The sequence below is a fragment of the Xiphophorus hellerii genome, chromosome 19 (assembly GCF_003331165.1).
Source record: "Xiphophorus hellerii strain 12219 chromosome 19, Xiphophorus_hellerii-4.1, whole genome shotgun sequence".
Taxonomy (NCBI): Eukaryota; Metazoa; Chordata; class Actinopteri; order Cyprinodontiformes; family Poeciliidae; genus Xiphophorus; species Xiphophorus hellerii.
This window is the reverse complement of record NC_045690.1, coordinates 20,663,471-20,688,419: the sequence shown is the minus strand read 5'-3', so window position 1 is coordinate 20,688,419 and position 24,949 is coordinate 20,663,471. Positions and strand designations below refer to the sequence as shown.

General features: G+C 39.1%; 1 protein-coding gene across 1 annotated transcript in view; it reads right to left on the bottom strand.

Moving 5' to 3' along the window:
- slc25a21 (solute carrier family 25 member 21) overlaps positions 1–24,949 on the bottom strand; it is a 122,828-nt gene that overhangs the window by 25,362 nt on the left and 72,517 nt on the right. Inside the window, exons 3-4 of the mRNA XM_032547716.1 lie at positions 22,954–23,002; positions 8,151–8,234 (exon numbers count right to left, since the gene is read on the bottom strand). Coding sequence (XP_032403607.1) covers positions 8,151–8,234; positions 22,954–23,002 — 133 coding nt within the window. The remainder of the gene's footprint in view (positions 1–8,150; positions 8,235–22,953; positions 23,003–24,949) is intronic.

Here is a 24,949-nt window from a genome sequence, read left to right as displayed (position 1 = left end):
AGAAAAGCTGGACATTGTTAAGCAAGGTCGGGCAACTCCGAAGCTAGCAAGCCTGTCACAACCGGGAAAAGGATTTGTCCGCCACTTTCAGTCTACTAACTACGAGCGGTACCCCTGGCTCACAGGCTCCGAGGAACGCTGCAAATTGTATTGCTGGGAGTGCTTGTTATTTGCCACTGATCGACATGGTGTTTGGAGCCACATTGGATTTGTAAATTTGACTTGCCTAACCAAGGCAGCAACAAGGCATCAAAGCACTGCCGGACACTTACAAGCAACGGTGCTTTCCAAAACTTTTGGGGAAACCAGAGTGGATCTACAGGTACAGCTGAGCGAGCAAGTGCACAGGGAAACGGAGCTCCACAACGAAAAGGTGAAGAAAACTAGGGAAATCTTAAAAAAAAACTGATAGACTGTGTCATTTTTTTTGGGCAAGCAGGAACTTTAATAGAAAGGAGGATGGATTTTGTGTACAATCAGGATTTTTGGTGAGTAAAATGTTGCTATATTCCTAAATAATATTGCAATTTTATCAGGTTATTTTTGATGCTTTTTTTTATGTGTGTAGCAGCTGTACCTGCAGTAGATTTTTTATAGCCATAAAATAGTTATTGAGGGTTGGATTGATTCAGACGGAGCACTACTGAAGGCCTAGGTGTGAAATGCACGGCCCGCCACTGCGATCATCATCATTTGATTGTAGCTGTCTGGCTAAAGGTACAGGGTGAAACTCGGTCCCAGTCTTCAGTCTTTTGTGGTCTTTAAAATGTTTCTTCCAATATAATCCTATATTTAGCTGTAACCATTTCCAGTTTAACTTTGACCAGATTCTGTTCTTGCTCAAGAAAAGCATCACCATGGCGTTACGCCGGAACCACCTGTATACACAATCACCAACATGTTGATGTGTTGTGTACGTTCCTCTAGCCAAACTACTAAAAGGGTTTCCAATAAATTATTTTCAGCAATGTAAGTAAGCCATGTAGATTGAGTGCACAACCAACAGTCGTCATGGTAACCATTTGTCTTAATTGATTAGTGGATTTCTGCACTTTTTCACATCAAATCAAATAATGTAAGATTTTTGGTGGCAAAATGTTAAAATTGTCTTTTTTGCAGCGCACTGTAAATTGAGCAGTCAAACTTCTTTTACCTTATCAGATTTTTTTGTGGAAACCAATTTCTAACTTTTTTTTTTTTGGCAGAAATGACTCCAAGCTGTTCCTGGAAAACTCGTCTACTCGATTTTTTTTTTTATAGGGCGTTCTAAAATATTAAAAAGAAAACGCATTTTGAGAAACTGAAATAAATAGGCACAACGCTACTTGACACGCCACTGGCAGCTAGTCAAGTGGCGCCATTTATTTTCCGTGGCACTGATTGACATTTAATAATTTGGGGATATAAATACATGTCATATCCAGAGTTTACTGAAAACACGCAGTTGTGAAACTCCAAACTGCACAGTAAGTTACAGTTCATAACATTTGGATTTTCTTATGTTGGTTAAATCTGCAGAGGCATTTTAACATAATATGCCTTTGAGAACAATGGCTCTATACGTTTATCATTAAATAGTAGATTTTTTTATGCAGCGTTCTTATGCAACTGCTGAAATGGTATTGTAAGTAAGAATTAATCATTTTATCCCAACATGTTTCTTATGTAGAAAACAAAAACGAATCACTCGCATTGTCAGTGTTAAGTTATTTTAGTCAGACGGAAGGCCCTTCCCTCGGCTCTCTATGTTCATGCAAATGGTGGCCACAGATTTCCCGGGTGTGGTCAGACTGGGGAGCCACTGGGTGATGAAGAAGGAGTGAAATTTGTTACAGAACAAATATGGACTCCAGTGAGTGGCCGTCATTTGAATCCTCATTTGATTGTCAATGTAAAGTACGCACTAAGTCCCTTTTTGTCTCCTCTAAACAAATGGCCTCATGGCACAGAGTGGGACATCGGGGGAGAGCCAAATGGATGCGAGTTTGTGTTTGTTTGTTCTGGTGTATATAATTTGGCTTTCATTTTCATAAACCTTTCCTTTTTTAACAGCCTCCATCCATCTGGAGAGGAGCGTGCCAATGACAGAACTGCACTTGATGAGAACAATCAAGAAAAGCAGTGAATAATAAAGGTGTACTGTGCAAACGCATTGTTTTAATGTAAATTATTATTTTTTTAAATATACGCTTCACACCATGGCTTTGAAAAGATTTCCAGGCAATATGAACCACCCCGGGGAACATTTTATCATGTAAACAATGTGTCTGCCTCACCTGCAAATATTTTCCATTACCCAAGGTCGACTTTCACCTTGACCTTGAGGGACAATTCAGCAGATGTGGGCCAGGAGGATACACTAAACTACTAAAAATATTTCAACTCACTGTACCATCCTTAATGACTACACTAAATAGTCACTGGCAAAAGTCCTCTGGCAAAAGTTCAATGTGAGCATATACCTTTCGACATGTTCTGGGTTACATTTCAAGCATCTGATTAGATACAAATTATAAATCATAACCTGCAATGTTTTATTTTACTGTGTGGTTTTTAAATGGAAACAATTCTCCGAAACAGAAGACAGGCCGGCTTATTTTATTCAAGGCTAACATAAATTCCCCACCAAAATAACATTGAGAGAACAATTAACATGTTCTCTTGGTCCCATAAAAAAGTACACAAAAGGTGCAGGAAAAAACAATGTGTACACAATGTTTCTCATCTAATTTGGAGGACACGCTTATTAAATACCACCCGTATTTACTGCCGTTACGGGTGGTCCCAGCTGGTGTCAACCTTAGATCCCCTTTTAACCCTGATGCAATAGGTCCAAATGGGCAGAGGCCAGTTACCGGTATCAAGGGAAATAAAGGTTTTAGAAAGATATTGTTTTCAATCTGCTAATTTTTTTTCCATCAAACTGTTCCAACAGCTTAACGTCCTTTTAATGAGATACCAAAGATTTGGCTGTGTGAAGCACCTCTATGCTCCCCCTCCCTCACCTGTTTCTGCTTGGTGTCTGCCACTCCTACACGTTTCACTTCCTTACAAGTAAGACAAAGTCATCACCGTTTCACAAGTACAGTTAGCAGATTAGCAAGGAGCGTGTCTGTTACACAGCCTTCTGCAGGCAGGCTACCTGAGCAAATATTCAGACTGATTCACCATTTTATGCCTGCTTGTTAAGGCTTCCACTGCTGGTTTACACAGACCAGAACAGGAAGACACAAAAATGTTAGGAGCAGTGGGGTGTGGTCCTACATGATCTGTTTTTAAACATCCTGTGCGTCTATAAAAAGAAAGTAAAAATTGATGACCTTCTGTTTTAGCCGACACAGGCTCACCACTCTTTAATCATTAATTTCCAAACATTTTTTTAGCATAAAGCAGAAATATTCACAAGTCCTTTTTTGCTACGCGAGTTCAAATCAAGTCTCCCGTCTCTATTGAGTGAAAATATTTCTAATATTTATGCTGTCTAGCCCGTGCCATTGTTTCTTAGGCCTAATTTCACTTTGACTATAAAAGAATTTATGACCATAATTATGTAACTCAAGCGAAATCCTGTCTGTGCAGATAAAATAGTAACACAACTGTTGCTCTTGAAACATGTAATTCAACAAGAAATCAACAGCAATAAACAGTTTTAAATAAGCGATTTAAATAATTTGAAGATTGATTGTGCGCAATATTTGCCTCAGTATTAACAAAAACAGAACAAAATTAACATCTCTAAATAAACTAAGGTGCTTTTTATTTATTTATTTTTTAAAAAGATTTTCTTAATACGTGTTTAAATTATTCACTCCTAAACTTTATATATTACTAGCTTTGGAGGGTTTTAATCTTGGCAAGAGGATTTTCAAAATCCAAATCCACAATTAAAACTATTGTCAAGTCTAAACAGCACATATGTCCTACAGTATGCTGGATGTTTAACTGTGAAATAATAAAATGTAAAAGGCTAGATAAGGGTATTTCAGTCTGAAATGGCTCAAAAATCATTTAATAAAGCACTCAGGTGAAGAAAAATTTGTTTGGACTTCTTTCGGATGCGACACTAAACACAAACTGACTGTTATAAACCAGTAAACCAAGATGAGGGACTAATAATTCATGCACATCTTTTCACAGAAAATTCTGCTTATGCATTTGCATCAAAGTTGTTATATGTAGCTTACAATAGATCTCAGTTTGCACTCATTACTGAATAAATTAAATAAATGCTGTTAATGAGATTTAATTCCCAAAGAATAAGTCCAAGTCGACTTGTGAGGCTTCAGAGTGTGAATCTAGGTCAACTCTTTAGTACAGTGGTCTAAGACTCCAGTCCTCAAGGGCCAGTCTCCTGCAACTTTTAGATGTCTCTGCTTCAGCACACCTGGCTCCAAGATAAGCTAATTCGCTGAGCTCTGTAGAGCCTGACTGCATATTAGTGAGGCAGTTTCAAAGTTTTATCCAAGCGTGTAGGACAAGGGACACATCTAAAAGTTGCAGGACTCTGGCCCTGAAGGACAGCAGTTTGAGACCACCGCTTTATATCAAAGCCTAAGTCAAGTCTTGGATCATTAGCGTGCAAGTCTAACTCACACTTCTAAGCCCAGACCACAAGTCTAGGTCAAGTGTACCATGAGTTAAGTCTCGACTCACAGACCATGAGTCAGATCTTGAGTTGGAGAGTGAGTCTCCATTACAGTCTGTGGTAGACTCTCTGATGATGTTAGCAATGACACTCAGCAGAGGATAACCTTGAGGTTGTGGTTTTGATCGACTCAAATAAACCCAGATATTTCAGTACTTTCTTGTAGAAATTCCCTGCAGTAGCTGAAATGTTGCTTGGCGTTTTCAGTGACTAAATCACAGGTCAATCAACGAATGCAGCCTGTTCGACGTGGCTTGTGCTACACCTGAAGTGAGTATGAAAAACAAACAATCTGCTAATGGAGATCATTCTGGCCAGCGCAAACTGGTGCAGAACCAGATAAAGGTAGAGAAGTGTTTTTTGTCAAGTATTGAGTCCCAACCCACCAGTCTCAGTCAGGTCTTGAGTCATTAGACTGCAAGATTAAGTCAAGTCTAGATTCCTTATGGGCTCAAGACATGGACAGCAGCAGCAGCAAAGGAAAAAGGTTCCAGACATTCAGGATACGATAGCAACCAGCAAAAAAGTTTTTCAAATTTCTTGTGTTGCTTCAGAGGTCTGCGTGTTGAAACTTCACATGTTGAAGGAGGACAAGCATTTGTTGCATCACTGCTTACGTTCCATGGGAAATAAATGGAGAGAGCGATGTTGCCCCCTGTGTGTCAAGCTCTTTTAGTCAAGGTTCGAGTCTCAGACCATAAGTCTAAGTCAAGACCATAAATAAAATGATAAGTAAATAATGTCATGAGTACATAAAAGGGACCACCCATCAACAATAATCTTTCTGTACTCTTTGTGTCTTTGTATCATAATCAATAAACAATATTTATAGATGGCATTATAGCTCGGCTGCTTATCTTTCAGTCATTCAACCTGTTGCTTAACAGCAGCAGCACTTAAAATGACGGATTTTTCCGTTTAAAATAAAACCTGAGACCAGGCTGAACCTTTTTCAATTTAAATCTCTGGGTTACTACTTTAAATGTGGTATTTTTACTCAAGGTTGTCATACCATGGGAATCTCATACGAGTCCATGCCAACTTTTAATCACAATTCTATTGCATTTCCATCATTCTCAGATGATGCATAGGCACTTCTAACAATTTTGTGACCCTGCTGAAAATATTCACTAATGTTCTCATAAATTTAATTTTTAGTCTCACTCCAGATGCAAACAATTAACAGCAGTAATTACAAGCAAATGTATGAGGATTTAATGCATAAGGTGATAAAAAAGGTGACTTTTTTTTACTCTTTTCCCACAGATTGGTTTTTCTTAATTTGCACTTTAAGAACGAATGCTCAAATGTGTTTTTTTCCTTTGAATAAGCAAATCCTATATGCCTGTGTTTTATGTGTAGTCTTTCAAGTCTTTGTTCATTTTAATGGCATAGCTTAAGCTAAAAGCTCAGATTTCCTTCTTCCTCACCTCAGACAGAGTGAGGTCTGGTTTTAGCTGAGTGCTGCCATAAGCTGACTGGAAATGTTTATTTTTAATAATAATTCTACAACAGTGGGGCCTATAATACTCTTGTATAATTATAACTAAGTGGTTTGGCCTGGAGGTGATCCACAACGTGCTACCGGGAAGTTATTACAGACTGAGCAAAAATATACTATAAAGATATTTGGCCAGCAAAGAAAGTGGATCTACTGTCGTTGGGGACTCTTTCAAACATGGCATTATTTTGCTACATAAACTCAAAGTCAGCGTAGTTTTCTAGCTTATCTGAGGGACATGATGTAATATAACAGTCATTTCACTATTACAGTTCTCTGGAAATTCACTCGGACAGACTTCCCCAGTAGCCAATTCAGAAAACATGTGCTAGCAAAGATGTTAAATATTATAATAATAATGTGCGTCAAGTGACGGGGGGGCTGACTGAAGCTGTTGTTGATGAACGCCAGCCAAGTGAAGATTGCCAACTGTCACTAACCGCCCTTTCACTGCCCTTTGCCTGCTCACACCTCGCAGCAGATCAACTTTATATCCGCAGTAAAGCTGTCGACTCGCCGTAAACAGAGCAAGTGGCAAACACTTTCTCTTACACCTGCACTGTCTCACAGCGCTGTCACGAGGAAAGCAGAGCCGGATGGAGCACAGCAGGATCTCTGTCGTTAGTTAGTCTACTCTCGTCTGGCACAAACTATAGTGAACGTGAAGATATTCAGGACTGTGTTTGACAGAGACAAGCAGTTGACGAGCTGGAAGAACAGAAGAATGATCAAGATTTTAATCACTGAGACATCGCTACTTTGTAATTAAAAGGCACGCATGTGGTTTTTTACATATTCCCCTAATTACAGACACAGCTATTGAGCTACAATCGCTTCCAAAAAGTATGCATACCTCTTAATCTGTCTCCCATTGCAAAATTTTTCACATATGAAAATCTGAAATATTTGCCTATATAAAATTCCAACAGCTGTTTTCAGATCAATAGCGTACACAATAGCATACTTGTGTGTGATTTAATTTCAAAGATACAAAGATATGACTAAGGTGAGAGGGCAGTCAAGCAGATGAATGGCAGAGATCCACGGCACAAGTAAGAGAATCTGGCAACAAGTCAGCTATTAATCATGCACTTCACAAATGTGGCTTTTTTGGAATAATAGCAAGAAAAACGCCATTGTTGAAAGTAAGTCAAAAGAGCTTAAATTTACATTTTCACAACAAATGTGCAGATAGAGGGGGAGGTCAAATTTGTCCAAAGCTGAATGTTTTTGGTCAAGACATAAACTGTTATCTCTTAAAGAAAACAAACATTGAACATCACCCTGAAAACACTATCTTTATTACAAAGTGTGGTGGTTGCAGTACAGTCATTTGGTGATGATTTTCTTTTGCATGGACATGGGAGGTGGTGTGAAAGAAAACCTATTAACAGCTAAAAAAACATTTGAGACTGTGGCCAGGGATACATCTTCTACCAGGATAACTAAATACACTGCCAGAGCTACAATGGATTGGTTAAGTTCAGTCCTTAAGAGCTGCTTTCATGCAGGTTTTAGATGCATTCCTTCTCCACCACACCTGAATCAAATAGCTGAATTCCCTCACTGGTATGTCATTCAGCTCTGCAGAAGCCTGGTAATGAGCCATTCATTTGATCCGGGTGTATTGGAGAAGAGATGCATTTAAAGGTTTCAGGATAGTTTCAGGACGGGACTTTGGGATAAATCATATGCATGTGTTATAAAGGTCAAAATCAAGATCAAAATCCAACTGTGAATTGGTGGCAAGACATGCAAATGTATGTTCATAAACACTTTGCATCCAGTCTGAGGTTGAACTATTTTGCTAGTTTCTAGATGTACTGTTTGCAAAGTCACCCCCCAGCCCCCTCAAAAAAACAAAAAAAATTGCACCTGTGATTGATGGCCTGGACTGTCTTTTTCAAGGTGCTGTATAAGCATTTAATAATAGAAATGTCAATTTAAAAAATCCTTTTATTTCTATGGATCTGTCATTGTCAAAACTGGTTGGGAATTACGTACCCTTCCCTGCGGAAAATCGTGCGGAAGCAGTCTCTTAGACTCTTGTAGCTGGTGGGGTCACTTGATCCTCGCTGGATTTGAAACCTGCAAGGACAGAAGATTTTTACTCAAATTTGAGCCGTCACAGGGGATTTTACTGTAGTTATGTCTTTTTGCTGTTCTTTTTTCTGGAAGCACTTTCACACATGTGTCAAACACACTGAACAAATTTGATGTTATCATTAATGAGCTCATTTCCCACTTTATTTTCCTCCCCTCTCCTTCATTTGCTTTACCCCCCCAGTCCCTACCCGCTCCTGCAAAGATGAGAGACTCGCAACCTTAGGTCATGTTAGTACGGGGGAACGCTCAAACATTTATTTAACCCAACTGATCCAATTAGTAACCCTACACCCCAACACTGAGTTTTCGCAGCAAGCTTACCAACTGCTAACATGCCAGTAAGCCTGTTACAACAACTCTTTAGTTACATGTAAACCTTTAATGTGATGGGGATGGTTGGGGCTTTTTTGTTGCATGGCAAATAAGCAGGTAATACCTAATAAAAGTATAATATGATTTGTGTAAGCATTTTAAATATGAAAGAATATTATTTTAAGCTCAGAAATTATGCTCCCTGTATAGTTACTAAAAGAGATTTGTACTATTTCATCAGATAGTACAAAAATCACCAAATAAATCAGTTCAATAAAGTGGTCTGATAAAAAGCAAGAAAATAAAAATAGTTCTGAACAGCAGAACATATGGTAAAGTAAGAATTGGGAATGATTTACCAATGAAAAAAAGACGTCAGCAAGTCTGCGAGGACAGAAAGACATGTCTGATGTAACGGGACAAGAGAAAGATTCCCTCCTCATATGGCGTCAACTGCCTGGTCACAAGGTCAGCGGTAAGTCCTCCATGTGGGTGCCTGATGGGGCCATAAAGAGCTCCGGGTTTCAGTCGAAGGGGGAGTTTAGTGGGGTGAGCGGCCTTTCATATCACTAACAGATTGACATCTTTGAGGGGTGTCCCTAATATCCTATTTGATGGAATCCCCATAGCTTGTAACCAGTTTCTGAAAACCAGTAAAAACGGCATAATAAATAGATGTCTGACACCGCATTAAAAGTGAAGAAAAAAAGAAGGACTCAAGGTATGAGGGGACAGGGAAATAAGCGGGATGGGAGAGGGTGTAAAGCGCCAGATGATTTAAGACCACTGGGGCTTGTAAACAAAGCCAAATCTGACTTAAAGTCAAACTATCGCTAGTCGAGTCTGAAAGACACCCTATCCCCAGTCCCTTGGTTTCCTTGCTCATCACACTTCGACCCGAACCAACCCTAAAAAAGTGAGGTTGGCAGGGCCTTGGTCCGGTTCCAGCCCCCTGACTCCACTCTTGACCTTCGGGTCAACTCATTTCCTAATGGCCCTCTTCTACCCTCCTGTAAAAGCCGGGGACCAAACAGGGGGCGAGAGGAGTGGGAGATAATAGGGTGAAGTAGAAGTACTTTTGGCAACTGAAGAACCGTCTTGCCCCCGGCTAGGGAGCTTCTAATGTTACTTTTCACTGCAATAATGTAAATATTTTGTCAATTCGAGCTGTATCTCCTGTTCCTTTGATTTGCAAAGACAAAAAGATTATGATTTCGGTTAAAATGAGTCAGCAATGTGATGTAACAAGATATGTTGTTCCTGTAAAGAACAGCAAACCTCAGTATGGCTTTTGGGTTATAGACCATAAACTCTGAATAAGAAAAACCTTGAGGCCTTTTCCTGATATACGGTTTGCAGCATCCTTTTCAACCATCACTGAAGATAGATACACAGTGTACTCCGAAGTGATGAGATGTGCTAGTCTATCAAAATGATCTCCCAGGACCTCTTCACCCACATTCTACCTTCCCTGTATTTTAGCTTTACGGGCCCAGAGGTGCCCAGGTGAGGGTGAAGGCGAGGGCAGGTTGGCGGTTCCATGAACAAGACAAGCACTCTGACCTTTAGTGCCTGTAAAAGTACAAAAGGTATGCAATCACAAGAAGTCAAAAAGGTAAATTAGGGCAAAGAGGCATGCCAGAGCCCCACTCTATGTATTTTTTATGAACGGCAACAAAGTGTTTGAGGAACTTCAGTGGTCTGCTCCCAGACTCTGGCAGCTCTAAGGAACTGAAAAGATGAGGTGGAGCTCAATAATGATTCATGAATTTGAACTGGCTAATGGGGCAGCAAAGAGATTTATGCACACAAAAAAGTAGAGACTGGACGTTCTCATCTTTAGAAGTTCATACCGCTTTTTACCAGATCATTTAGCATTATTAAATTAAGTCTGGGAGTGTAACAAGATATTGTAGCACGAGATACATTGTTTCTCATCAAATTGACATCTGTATCACAAAGCACCATCTACTTGCTATCATTATGAGTCTTTTTTTTTACAGGAAAATAAAGTTAATATCCCAATGTGAATCCGAGTGCTTTGCATTTGGCATCCCATGTCATTGCTAAAGGCTCTTTTTTTGAGGAAAATAAGAAAGTAGTTCTTCACTTCGGTGGGACTTCTAGCAGGAATAGTACCATAAAAAAAACTTTTGCACGCTGTATGGGTACACAAGATTTTCAACAGATTTTTGACATAAAGGCTCTATCTGTTTAGTTAGTCAATTAGTTTATGTTTTACTAGTCTGAGGTTTTAATTGTTGACATAAACATGTCCCGATAAACAGCATTAAAAATCCCACTTGTGTTTAAATATAGAACAAACACAATCTTAAACTGTGTAAATAATCTCTGCTGAGTGCAGAATAATCCAGTTCAGTTCTGTTGTATTTAAATGTTTAATTAGAGCTGATCAACTGTACTTCAGGCTTCAGAGTAAAAATAACACCTAATTTAAGCACAGATTATAAATGTGGAATCACGTTACCTCATGTCTGTAATTATCTGAATTTTACTACCATATTTTCTTTAAATTCACCATAAAATGGACATTGCAAAAGAAGCAAAACAAAAACCAGTTGAGTCCTAGTGGCAACCTTTTTGTCCCTGCTTGTGCCAGTCTTTGAGAGCAGTGAGCCATATGGTATAAAACAAAAACCATCTCTTCTCAAATTGCTACCATTTTGTATTAAAGTTGGTAAATAATGCCTAAGTGTTCTTTCTATCATAGGAGCGTGGCAAACTACCACAGTCCACTCTGTAGCTATTCAGTTTGCTTAGAAGTTCAGAATAAACAAATAACATTTCAATTTTTTAATATATTTCCAACAACTGGGATTTCTAAAGTTAAAAAAAAGGTTAATAAAGGGTTTAGTTTGTTAAGTAAAAAAAAAACAAACACATTTTGCATACAAAAAAAAAAAAAGTCTAACGGGATGATCTACTGATACTTTTGAAGGGCCACCAAAGCATCATGAGACCAGATCAAGTTGGATTTCATCTACTTTTTTTTTTTTGCCTCTCTGAATTTGGCATTGCCCGGGTTTTTGGAGAACTCTCTGTGGCTTTGACTATGGAAAGGGAAGGATAATTTACTCTAGTGGTTCAAAAGACAACATCCTTATGTCTTCTTGGACTCTTTCTCACACCGCTAAAATTGATTTCTCCCATTTCCTATATGACCATGTTGGGACTAGTTTGTTCCTCCAGATGTTTGCTTATATACCATGACCCCAGTGACTTGCGATAAGGCTGTGTTATTGGAGACAAGCAGGAAACAGTACAGGGAGACCTAGATGTTTTAGACATTAAAAGTTGTTGACTGACAGACAACTCTACAATATGTTAGAGCTGAATTCTGCAAATGTTCAAAGTAGGTGCCAGGTAAGTTGATGAGCGAGTGATTTTAGCCACATATTCAACTTGTTAGCATAAAAGGACATCCGGAACAATAAATTCACAGATTTCACCTTTACTTACTTCCATCAAATACAATTTGGTCACAATGACCAAAAATGTTCATTTCATTTAAAATGAAAGAAACGTACTAAAAATGACATTAAATGCTTTCCTTCCAAAATCACTAACTTTCTATTAGGGAAAATTAATTTTCCTAATAGACTAGCAATTAATGAGATAACTTTTGATGAAATCAGGACAAGTGGGGTAACAGCGATAAGATTAGGTCAATTGCTGCTGCTGCTGATGATGGTAAAGAACGACACAGTAGCTGCCACTTTGATGTGAGGAAATGCTGCAGGACTCTGGGGCTCACGTGACAGCAGGCTACTACTGTGAAGTCCAAAAGGAAGGCAACTAGCATGCATGTTTCCATAAACAGGAATTAGAAGGGCTTTTAAATGCAGATATGTTGATGTGAAGAATAATATCACTTTCCAAATTATATTTGTTGATGTTTAATAACTTTTCAGATGCCATCTTTGTAGATTAGTTAGTTTCTTTTATAGCTTAGTTTCATCTTTGTTATTTGGTGTAGATTTTATTTTGCTATGGTTAGTAAAAAAACAACAACAAAACTGTTAAATTAGGGTAATGTATTTCTTCTGTATCTCCTCTATATTGCATGGTTCCCCAAGGAACCATTGTAGGCCCACTGCCTTTTAATGTTTAAATGTTGCCAGGAAAAAATATTAAAGTCTCTTCTTTCTTTTTTTTTTTTACCAGTTCTAAAAAGTATGAACTCTTAACTCCAGTCTTGTCATCTAGTCCTTGGCTCTATTTCTTCTTCTAACACCAGCGAGAGCAGTTTGCTTAACATGCAAGGTTTTCTTGGCTGTGCTTCAATCCAAAAATAAAAGCAATAATAAAATATGTGGAACCGCTAGCATGTAAGTACTGCACAGACTTTAAGTCACTGCCTACAATTATTTCTCCTTGGTTTTTCAGGGGAAAATAATAAGTGTTTCAATTCTTTTAACTCACTGCCATTTTTGTTGTTCTTGTGAGGACTTACTGTGATATACTTTCATATTTTTATTGCAGGCTTTTAACATGCCCCCCCTCCATATGTGACCATGGGAATTTCTCCTGGCAAGTGTGTTTTGTTTAACCAAAGTGTCCTGTGTTGCACTCTGCTTCCTGCATTTGGTTCTCTTGAAGTGGACTGAGACCTACAGTACAGACCAAAAGTTTGGACACAACTGTGTGTCCAAACTTTTGGTCTGTACTCAGTTCAGACCAAACGTTTGGACACACTTTCTCATTGAATTCAATGAGAAAGTGTGTCCAAACGTTTGGTCTGTACTGTACATGATCACATGGGCCTGAGCTTGCTTCTTTATCCGATTCAACAGGGTTGGTGTGGATGTCTTTTAAAAAAATGAGTATATGGCTTACTCTGTAATTACCTCCATCAATCTTCCCATCGACTAACACTCTTCCATCAGAGAGGTATTCTCACTACATGATTCTGGTACCTCCACCACCGTGTTACAACATGGAGGTGCGCTCATGGTGATGTGCAAAGAATTCTAGTATTCCTCCATACTTGGCATTTACAATGTAGACCAGAAAGTTACATTTCAGTGTTGTCCTTCCTAACATCTTCTGTGTCCACTACATGGTTTGTAGCAGACTGCAAACTGAACTTCACACTGGTTTCATTTCAATAATGGCTTACTACTGTTACATAGAGGCTCGACTTAAAATAGGTGTTTCTCCCAACTCAGCAGTTGTTCATCTTGACTGTTTTTCTGACTTAAGCTTTTCATTTTACTTGTATGGTCATGTCTTGATAGGCTTGCAGTTGTGCTATGGCTGTTTTATGTTTTAAATAAATAAGGGCTCAATGAGACGCTCAAAACCTGACCTTCTTCTTCATGATTCTCTTTGTTCACCAATACTCTCTAACTCTGAGGTCTTCACAGAACAGCTACATTAGATTCATGCTAAGATTAAATTACACACATTTGGACTCTGCCTACAAAGTGGAAGACTTCTTAAAGAAATTGGTTGTACCCAATTTTATTTAGGGGTATCGGAATAAAGAAAATCTGAATCAGAATAAAAATAATATTTTAGTTTACAATTATGCATTACAATGTATTGGTTTATCACATTATACAAAAAAAATAGTGTTTGTGGTTTTAACATGAAATAAGAGGTGTTATTACTTTAATAAGGATCTGCACATATTTTATTTTCCATGGCTGTTTTATATTGCTGCCAAGTTATATGAATTCTTTGCTTCTTTTTTGCTTGAATATCCTATAAAACAAAACAAATAAAAACCTTCAGTCTCTGTTCTCACTTTGGCAAAAGTATTACAGATCCAGATGGAGATGCAGCCCTTTGTAAGCTGCAACCACGCAAGGGTTTTTAAACAAGCTTAAAAGGCACACAATGGGCCTTGAACATGGCAAAATTGGCGAGTTTTTGTTGGAAGATGTGCTGCAGGCAGCGTACATTGGCATTGTTATTCTTTTCAGTTACTTGCACGATAAGGCTGAATTTCTTTCATGTGTGTAGACTGTTGTCACTCTGTCTATTACTTTATGCACAGATTTTTACAAAAGCACTCACAAAGGGAGAAGTGACCTAAACCCAACTAATGATGCTATATTTAAAATGAGGCTTGTTTAATTAACAGAAGAACAGATGGGCCCTCCGAGCAAAAGGTTGTGTCACTGGAAATTGCTTGACAACTGTGGTGCAATTCCAGCTTGGCAGTGAGAAGTCCAAGCATCGTCTTAGCAGGCAGTGACATGTCCCTGCCTTCTGTGAAAGTTTCTAGATGTGATGGCACTGTTGCATATTTTAGGTTTAGGCAGCAGGGGGCCAACACTGTGGTTCTTTCTGCACCAGTGTTTGGAGAAATCCAAAACTTGCACTCTGTAATTAGTATACTGGAATGTGAAGGCCCTCCATGATAATGATAACAGGTAATCGCTCTAACATGCACATCTGCTCTTTATGTAAATCTCTGTAACTGAGTTTTCTATCTCTATAGGAAACCATTTGCGGGTGTTAGTTGAATGCCCAACATCTGCGAGTAACTACAGCAACATCTGTCACCACATTAAAAGTTATGTGTTTGAGACTTAAAGTTTATTTTTTTGGCATTTGCCTTTATGAGATAACAATAAAACGTGAGGAAAAATGGATGATGTAGTTACATGGTGTCCTCGACAAGTCCCTTTAATGAGAACAAAATTTAGCATGTATGCTTTTCTGTTTTCAAATTCGCCCAAAGTATATCTCGCTAAACTTATTTTAGTAACATTCAACCTCCAGTTTTCTGCTCGAGTTTTACGGACTGAAATATCTGCTTGGTGCATAAAGAACTAGGCCTCACTAAAAGGCCTTGAGGCTTTCTGCATTGCTTATTCGTCATTTTGCTGTACCTCTTCTCAAAATTCCTCCAAAAAAAATAAATAAAATAATAAAAAAAATAGTACTCCAAAATTACATCAGAGAGTTTGCTCTTGAATTGCAGTAATATGCCATACCTTGGCTTCACTGCCAAGGACTGTTCGGGAAAATACCCAACAGGCTACCAGCTTTAATAAGACACCTCGAAGTGAAAACAAGTTTTAATGGTTCAGGTGATGTTAAAGCTGTGGCAAGTCATGGAATGGCTTAGTCACAGGAAATACTGACAGAGGTTGGTAACAAGTGTGCGTTTATATGTTGTCGTGCAAAAATATTCACACCCATTGAGGTATTTTCACATTCCGTCACATCAGAGCTACAAACTCCAGGGGATTTTTATTGGGTTGGAACGACACAAAATTACATAGTGTAAAATCTCTTCCAAAAACCAGTAGAAAGATTGTGGTATGCAGTTGGATTCCCCTCCTAAGTACAGTAAATACCTTGATAGACAATTTGTTGCATTGACAGCTGCAACGTTTTTTAAATTTTTTTTATTGTAAATCTTTTGTAAAACAGCTCAAGCTCAGGCAGTCTGAATGAAGAGCATCTGAACATCACTTTTAAGCTCTTACCAGTTTTCACTGGACTCAGGTCTGGAGTTAGACTAAACCACTGTAGCACATGATTATCATTTAAACAAAAATAACTCTTTTGTAGCTCAGGCTGTATTTTCAGGCTTGTCCTGCTAAGAGCTGAACCTCTGACCCTGTATATACCAGGTATGAACCAGGTTTTCTTCCAGTAGTGGCCCATATTTAGCTTTCTATTAACTCAAACCCTGTTGCTGCTAAAGTATCCATCCATACAGCATGATGTTGTCACTACGTACTGTGTCAATTTTCCGCTACCCACAGCCATTTTACATGTAGGCCAAAAGGTTCAGTTTTTGGCCTCTCATCCGTCTCCTGCACAGTTTGTACTAAACTAAAAATTTGACTTTTTGGAGTTTCTTTCAACGATGGCTTTCTTTTTGCCATTATTTCATCAAGGTTAGATTTCTGGAGTGCACAACCAGAGCTCAGGATCTCGGAATCTCCTCCAAATTCACCATGAATGTTTTTTCTTGTTTCTCAGGCTAACGCTCTCATCGTCGGTTCTGTCACTGTCAGTGAACATCCATGTCTTGGTAGCTTTACAGTTGTTCTCTATACTCTCTCTTCTCTTTTTCTTTTCTATTCTGATAGATCCCCTCTCTGAGATCTCCAAAGATTGTTTTTCGGTCCTGCCCTAACTCAGCTTTAAGACCAAGTCACTTTAAAAGCCCCAGATTTGTTGATGCATGTCTAAAATATGTTTTAACTTACATTTTTATATTCACTGAATATGGGTTTCCACATTATGAGAAGAGGCTGAGGAGGTTTTATGTTTAATTCTACATAAGTCACTAAGTTGCTTTGTCAGGAAGGCTAGCTACATTTTTTCAGAAACCTACTTGGACAGATGATTTAGATGACCTACTTTTCAGCAAATAAAATGCTAGGGAAAGTGGAAAGAATACTACTAGAAAGTAAATGGATCATATTTAATCCTATTGAACATGCTACGCTGCACTACTCAAACTATTTCCTTTCTCTCTCTCTTTCTCTCATGGCCTGAATTCTGGACTTGCTGATTCTCGTACATGGACTGAGTTCATCGGTTTATCCTGGATGCACGTGGCATGTGTTTGTCTTAACGCTGCGAGTAAAGTCTTGCCCTGGAGTCTCACATTGCCGCGGGGGTGGAAGGAGGGGATTAGGAGCCAGTTTGACTACCGCTGACCTGCCTGCTCCTTTACAAGGAAAGATCAGCTATCAGGGCTGTTGCCGCTTTGTGCCCTGCTGTTTGAGAGTGGTGTAAGGGATTCCTCTTTAAGTGCATAGGGGTTCACCAAGCAGTTGGGGGTACAAAGGGCAGAGGAAGGTGGAGGTGAAGACTTTCAGATATCGTCGGGGTTGTACAGATAGAGACTGGTTGTCATCAGTAGAAGCCCTCATCAAAAATCACTTTCAAGCCTCTCAAGAGACTCACATCCTCCTGTGTAGTGTTGTCCCAAAACGCTACAACAAGCAAAGACCAGGTTTTTCTAATCAGACTTGAAACAGGCTACTGGCAGGCTTAGTGGTTAGCAATGACAGCCATGTCATACAACACAATTTACAGAATTGCACAATTCAGTACAGACTCCTTTAAATGTACACACTTTTTATTTTTCCAAACCGGGGGTTTCAAACAAAACATTACATAATTGTTCCAAAAAATAAAAACAACCTACAAATCCACACGGTGACCACAGCAAACCAAACAATGGATTCTACATGTTATTTATGAGGTAGTTATGTAATATGGTTCCTGTTCACAAAAATAGCAGAGAAGCCGATTCAACAACAGGTTAACAGAAGTAGTTGTTGAAAATCTCAAACCACAGAAAGGCATAGTTCATATGGGGGGAGGAGTTGAAGCCGTAGGAAATCAGGAAAAGAGGAATTAAAAAAAGGGGCAGTGAGAACAAAAGGGAGAGGGGCGGGAGGAGTGGCTTGTTCAAGACTTACTACAACAGATACACTTTTGGGATCTTTCCAACACAAATTAGATTACGCTGCAAAACATTCACACAGACTCCAAAACATGAGAAAGGCGTTGCCCTTCTGCTACAGAAGGAAGTAAAAGGAGATTGGTGAGTAGCTGCTCCTAGATTGGTACATACGGTTTGGGCATGCAAGTTATGTTGAGGGCGGAGCCCCATGTAACAGGATCTCGACATGAAGGGAAATCCAGGCTCGAAGCAACTCTCTAATGAGAAGTGGACCCTGATCAGAGTCAGATGGGGTGCCTGGAGCACACAGCCCCCTACAGAAAAAGCCGCCCGACACCCTTTGTTACCTCCAAGTGAGCTGAGACCAGCCCATGAACCATGTAACTAGGTGGTTTCCAGGTTAATGAAAAGCTGTAACTCTGGTCTCACCGTCTCCGATGAAGGCCTTTCCAGCACCTCACAACCCCCCCACCTTCACATATGAACATGGTATCAGGGTGAGGGGTAATTAACTGTTTACATCGTGTGAACTATGCTATACTTTCATGTCGGCATGATGATCGTCTAGTTTTAATGTCAGATTTCGCTTTCATATTTGGACTCTATACATGACAGTATTATAAAACATTGTTGTAAATTCAATCTGGAAAATCTATGCAATGCAACTACCTTTGTGGTAACCGTGGTTTCTTGCTCTTTGTGATGCCATTTGTTCACTCGTGTTTCCTAACGAACAACCGAGGCCTTCAGAACATCTGGATTTATACTGAGATTCAATTATACTGTGGATTTTAGTCCATGGTTTCAATCAATCAATCAAATTTTATTTGTATAGCACATTTCAGCAGCAAGGCATTTCAAAGTGCTTTACATCATTACAAACACAGAAACACAATGCAACATAGAATCAACAATCAAAACACAGCATTAAGTCAGGTTAAATTTGTAATTGATTACGTTTCAAATACAATTCTAAACAGGTGGGTTTTCAGTTGAGATTTAAAAGAAGTCAGTGTTTCAGCTGTTTTACAGTTTTCTGGAAGTTTGTTCCAAATTTGTGGTGCATAGATGCTGAAAGCTGCTTCTCCTCGTTTGGTTCTGGTTCTGGGGATGCAGAGCAGACCAGAACCGGAAGACCTGAGAGGTCTGGAAGGTTGATACAACAACAGCATATCTTTAATGTATTGTGGTGCTAAGCTGTTCAGTGATTTATAAACTAACAGTATTTTAAAGTCTATTCTTTGAGCTACAGGGAGCCAGTGGAGGGACTTTAAAACTGGTGTTATGTGTTCTATCTTCCTGGTTTTAGTGAGAACGCGAGCAGCAGCATTCTGGATCAGCTGCAGCTGTTTGATTGATTTGTTGGACAGACCTGTGAAGACGCTGTTGCAATAATCAATACGACTGAAGATGAACGCATGGATGAGTTTCTCTAGATCTTGCTGAGACATTAGTCCTTTAATCCTGGAAATGTTCTTCAGGTGATAGAAGGCCGACTTAGTAACTGTCTTTATGTGGCTCTGGAGGTTCAGGTCAGAGTCCATCACTACTCCCAGGTTTTGGGCCTGATCGCTGGTTTTCAGTTGTAATAACTGAAGCTGTGCGTTGACTCTAGATCGTTCCTCTTTAGGTCCAAAAATAATAACTTCAGTTTTGTTTCTGTTCAGCTGGAGAAAGTTTTGGCACATCCACACATTTATCTGTTCTAAGCATCTGTTCAGTGATTGGATGGGCTCTGAGTCACCTGGTGACATTTCAGAGTAAAGGGGATTCTATACAAATACATACTACACTTCAGATCTTTCTTTAGAAAAACTAAAATACTATTTGCCATTTTCCTTTCCAATTATGCCCCTTCCTGCATTGGACTTTCAAATAAAATCCCACTTGAATGTTTTGGCCTGTTAATACAACTCTAACAAGGAAAAATGTGAAAAAGTTTAAGAGAAAACTAAAATGCTCTCTTGATCATTTTAGTAGATAGCAAACGTTACAAAAGATTTTTTTTAGCACATTTTTGGGTGTAAATAAAACGCCGTTACTGTGAGCCGTGCTTATGTCAGCAGAGTTGAACCAAAGTCAATAGTCGGCTTTGTCTGACCAACAGGCTCAAAACAAACATGGCGGCTATGTCGTCTACGTCACTTTCAAATGAATCTGGTTATTCAAGCTTTGCATGACGAGCAACTGAAGAGTTGATACCTGAGGGGCGACTGGTGAGCTAACAGAAAAGACAAAGTCACAAAGTTTTCTTAAGCTGCTGATTACTCCATGAACTCAGGGGGGGGTGTTTTTCTGTCTGCTACATTTTGGAGAAAATAAATGTTTAAAGAAATACTACAAAGATACTGCTAATAACTAAATTAATTATGTTTAAACCAGACAGGTAATAACCAATACATACAGTTATCAAATGTGTAACTGACATGGAAATGTTACTATCTTCATTATTAGAATTTAAGGAGAAGAAACAGATATAATGTCTGTTGTTTATTTTCAATTGAGCCTCAAAATATTTTAATCCTCAATATGTAGTATGTTTTCTTTATCTGGAAGTACATAAATGATACAAAATTTGTTGTATTTAGTCTGGTAGTGTTATTTCTCACCGTATTCTTAGAATTCATAACCTAAAGTGCAGATCAATATTAACTTTTTATTTTGTAAAATTAAAAACCATATTAACCTTCGTTGAAAGATAATTAAATCAAACAAAGCTAATAAAAATGTAATATATTTTCAGTTTTTGAGATGGAGTAGTTGTTTAGCTTATTTGAAAATGTAATAAACTGATTATTAAATGTTAGTGGCAACCATGAGCCAAAGTCACACAGTTCAAAAAAGCACCAGAGGATTTTTCAGGGAAAGAATTGTTAGATAAAATATGGGTTATCTTCAGAGCCACTCAGTAGTTCTAAGGAATTTGTTCTACTGTTTTAGTCAGAAATACATGTCTGGCTCTCTCTCAACAAGGAAAGAGGTTGTAAATCCAACTGACTGAACATGGAATCACTCAGATGCAAGAAACATGTACTTGTTAGGAAAAGTGAATAACGGAGGTTAACTGGTCGGAGTCAAAGAGCAGATTAGTAAAAAGGCAACACAATATGTGACATTTTTTTTAGTTTTTGTGTCAGATCTCATGCAATTTGCAGCTGAGTTAGCTCTAGCAATTCTTACATAACTATAAAGTATTTTTCTGTCAGTGTGTTTCTCATCATGAATGTGATTTAAAAATAGCTCCAAATTTGGTAGGGGTTTTCCAAAGTGGCCAATTTGTCTTTGCAGTTTTTAATAAAAAACAGCAGGACTGAGCTAGTCATTGCTAACTTCTGCTAATTCACACTCTCCTCATCCTTTCAAATGAAGGAGAGATAGATAAACCCTGGCAGCAAGGCAAACAGGTACACATTTAGTCGAGATTACCTTCCTGAAAATCAAAAGGCAAAGGGGAAAAAAACCCTTTGATTTTTTTTTTTTTTGGTTGTGGAAAAAAAAAAAGTAAATTCACTCCAGTTGCTGTTCAATTTGGACTGTTGGACATTAAAGCAGTTCCTAATAAGAGCCATGCCTGAGAGAGAAACACACACACACACACAAGCCAGGGAGAGAAACCCAGCCGAGGTGTGTCTGACTCTCGGCTCCAAGGTTCCTGCTAATAGATTTCAGTTCCCCAAGTGTCCCAATTAGCCGGTGTGTATGCTTGCTTTATGAATTCATCTGTAGATATTAGAGTGCGAACATGAACATGTTTTCACACAACTTCCTTCTGCTTGTATTCCTTAATGTAGAAAACGTCCGGCCGATTAGGCAGAAATATTTCTTTCTGTGTTATTTGGAACCGTAGACAGATTATTGTGTCTTCTGTATGCATATATGGAAACAATTACATTTAAAAACTCAAAACAAATAAGTAAGTCAAGACCAAAAGGAATCAATTTACCCAGGCCCACTGCAAACAACAAAAGTTTTATCAGCATAAACACATGGTGACACAAACGGAAAACAAACAGATAAACATGTCAGCTTTAAAGCGACTTTTATCACTTCTGAGGGAAGAGCGTTACAAAGAAAATAGCGAGCGCACTTTTAACCCTGACCTCATGTGAGGACGGACAGCCAGAGCTCAAGACTTACCTGTAATAAAGCCCGCAGTTTCCACACGTGACCATAAATCACGGCGTGTGCCTTCAAAGTATCAAATATCGACCAATACAGCACCGCTCACCCTTGGCTTTCATCCCCACTTCTTGCTCCCCGCGTTCTAGCGGTGGCACGGCCTTCAAAGTGAAAGCGTCTCAGTTTTTTTTAAAAGGCACGCCGGGCAATTTATTTACCAAGAAAGTGCTGCCGTAAATGACAGAAAAAATGGTACAATTTACAGACGAGGAGCGAGTGGGAGGAAGGGGGGTGAAGGCAGAGGTCTTGGCTGGTCCTGTGAAAGACTATAAAGCTTTAGTAGTAGCCCACGATCTGTTTATGACTGACTGAGACACTGTGGTGTTAGGCTCCAGAAAACTCTACAGCTCAACGCCGCTGCTGTTCTTAGGATGGTAACGGAAAAGCAGCCGATAAAAACATAAGCTGCTTTCATTGGGTACCGATTGATTTGGCAAGAACTGCAGAAAAGAAGAAACTATATATTGTGCTTTTTGGTTATATAATAAGACAAATATAAAACATAAATTTAGAGCGGCATATTTGCACATTTTGTGAGGTTTGAACAGTGAAACGGTGCATTTAATTTGCAACTAAATGTGTGAGAAAGTTACAACATTGGCACCTACTTTTGTGGGGAATGAGCCCAGATCCAAGGGGGCCTACTAATCTTAAGATTTAACACCCCGTATACTGTTGGCCGCAAAAAAAAAAAAAAAAAATCCCATCACCAAAATTTATGAAGCAGATTCCAGCTAAATTAGTTTCGTTCATCACGAGAAAACAAACAGGTAGATTACGATTTTTATAATTTACGCTCACCTCGTCTTCACAACGTCAAGTGGATGCATTAAGCAGATCTCCACCAGACCTAAAAAAGAAAAACAGACATGACAAGCATTCAGTTTTAAAACTGTAGTTATTGAATTGAAGTGCTTCAGGGAGTTAAAGCTTTGACATAATTTAATCACAGCAGATGTTATGGTCATCAGTGTCTTGTAATCTGTATCTGAAAGATGGGAGTTCCAGTTCTGAGATGTTAAGGAACAATTATTTTTACAAACTCACCAGTGGCCCAATTATTGGCATCATGCTGTTAAACTTTGGGCTGCCTCCTTTTGCCAAAAGGACTGTACATAAATGTGGGAGATATTATGCAAAATCAACTTCTTTTTTTTAACCTTACCCAAAGCACTGCCTTTGAGTTTCAGTCCTGAGCAGAGCTCCCACTCCACAGGACACCCCTCCCCCACACAGCTCCACCAGACTAGTGGCAGCAGCAATTAACAAGCATCTGGTGGAACTGCATGTCTGCTGAGCTCCTAAGAGCAATTGTAAAGATACAGCTAGGATGCAAAGTCTAATTTCTTTTAAGTTGTTTATGTTATATACTGCATTTTCATAATAACTGAAGGCACCATTGTTACTTGATTGTGCTGTAAAATGGCACTACGTGCCTGGAAAATACATAATGTGGCGCCGTTACCCCTTTAAAGGACTCAGCAAGGTCGGGTCAATGTGACAATACTGGCTTTCATTGTCGCAGTTGCATGACAGAAGTACGTAACTGCGCGACTCTTCCAGACTGACCTACAAAGGTTCTCAAATATATGACAAAACACCATGATGTATACTGCCGTGGGAGGGGTCTTAAGATGACACTCTGTCACACTCTTCGCCACAGAGTGTCTGGGGAAGAGTGTGTGGAAAAATGACGCTCAACCACTTGATGTGTTGACTGTTCGGCTTCGACCTGGCTATATTGGCCCTTTCAGTCTTCTCCTGTAACATTTCACAGAAATGAGAGAGGGACGTTTGAGTAGTCCAACACATTTTTGTTGAAATGCCAAAGTATTTCAAAGAGTTTGTGATGACAAGCCCTCTAACACGGTGAGGAGCCAGGTCACAGAGTCATTAAAACGTCTCCTATACAAAACAACAGACCTTAGATAGATTTGTTTTATATCAAATCTACCTGGGGTGTTTAGTCAAAAGAAACCAAGATTGATCTCAAAAACAAAGCAAAAATTCTAACTAAGGTCCAACTAGAACTAAGCAAAGCACTGGGATGTTCACACACAGACGTCTCTCAGGTTTACAGAGAAGGTTGTGAAGAAAAATGCCTTGCTGTAGTCAGAGGAGGCTGGTTGGAGAGGATAAGAAGGTTGCAGTAGTTCAAGTAACCACCAAGGCTTGTGGAGTACCATTCCTGATTGCACGAAATGTCAAATTATGATGCAGATGGGCTACAGCAGCAGAAAACCACATCAGGCACCACTGCTGGTAGCTATAATGAGGAGTCTTGGGCCACAGTTCACACATGAATCTTATTCAACATTCAGATGGTGCAGTCAAAATTTGCCCCAAACCCAGATTCACCCTGCCAAGTATCAACCAACATTTCATCACTATTGCTGACCATTTTCCATCCTTTCTGATCATAGCGTTCTCATCTTTCAATGGCTACTTTCAGCAAGATAATGATTCATGTCACAAAAGCTGTTATAAACTCAAATTGGTTCTTGAAAGTGGCAATAGGTTCACTGTGCACCAGTGGCCTTCGCTTCAAGTCACCAGATCTCAATCCAATACAGTGGATTGTGGTGGAACAGGAGGTTCAAATTTTGGATGTCCAGCTGGCAAATCTACAGCAACTGGAGATGCTATGATAAAGAACAAAATCTCAAGAGAATATATTTTTAGCATTAGTTTCTCTGTTAGTCTGTACTTTATATGTAGGGGTTAATACGCTCAAGTGAACCACGGCATGGACAAAAAAAAACCGACCGAGACTCGCTTATTGAGTTGGTCTCAGTCC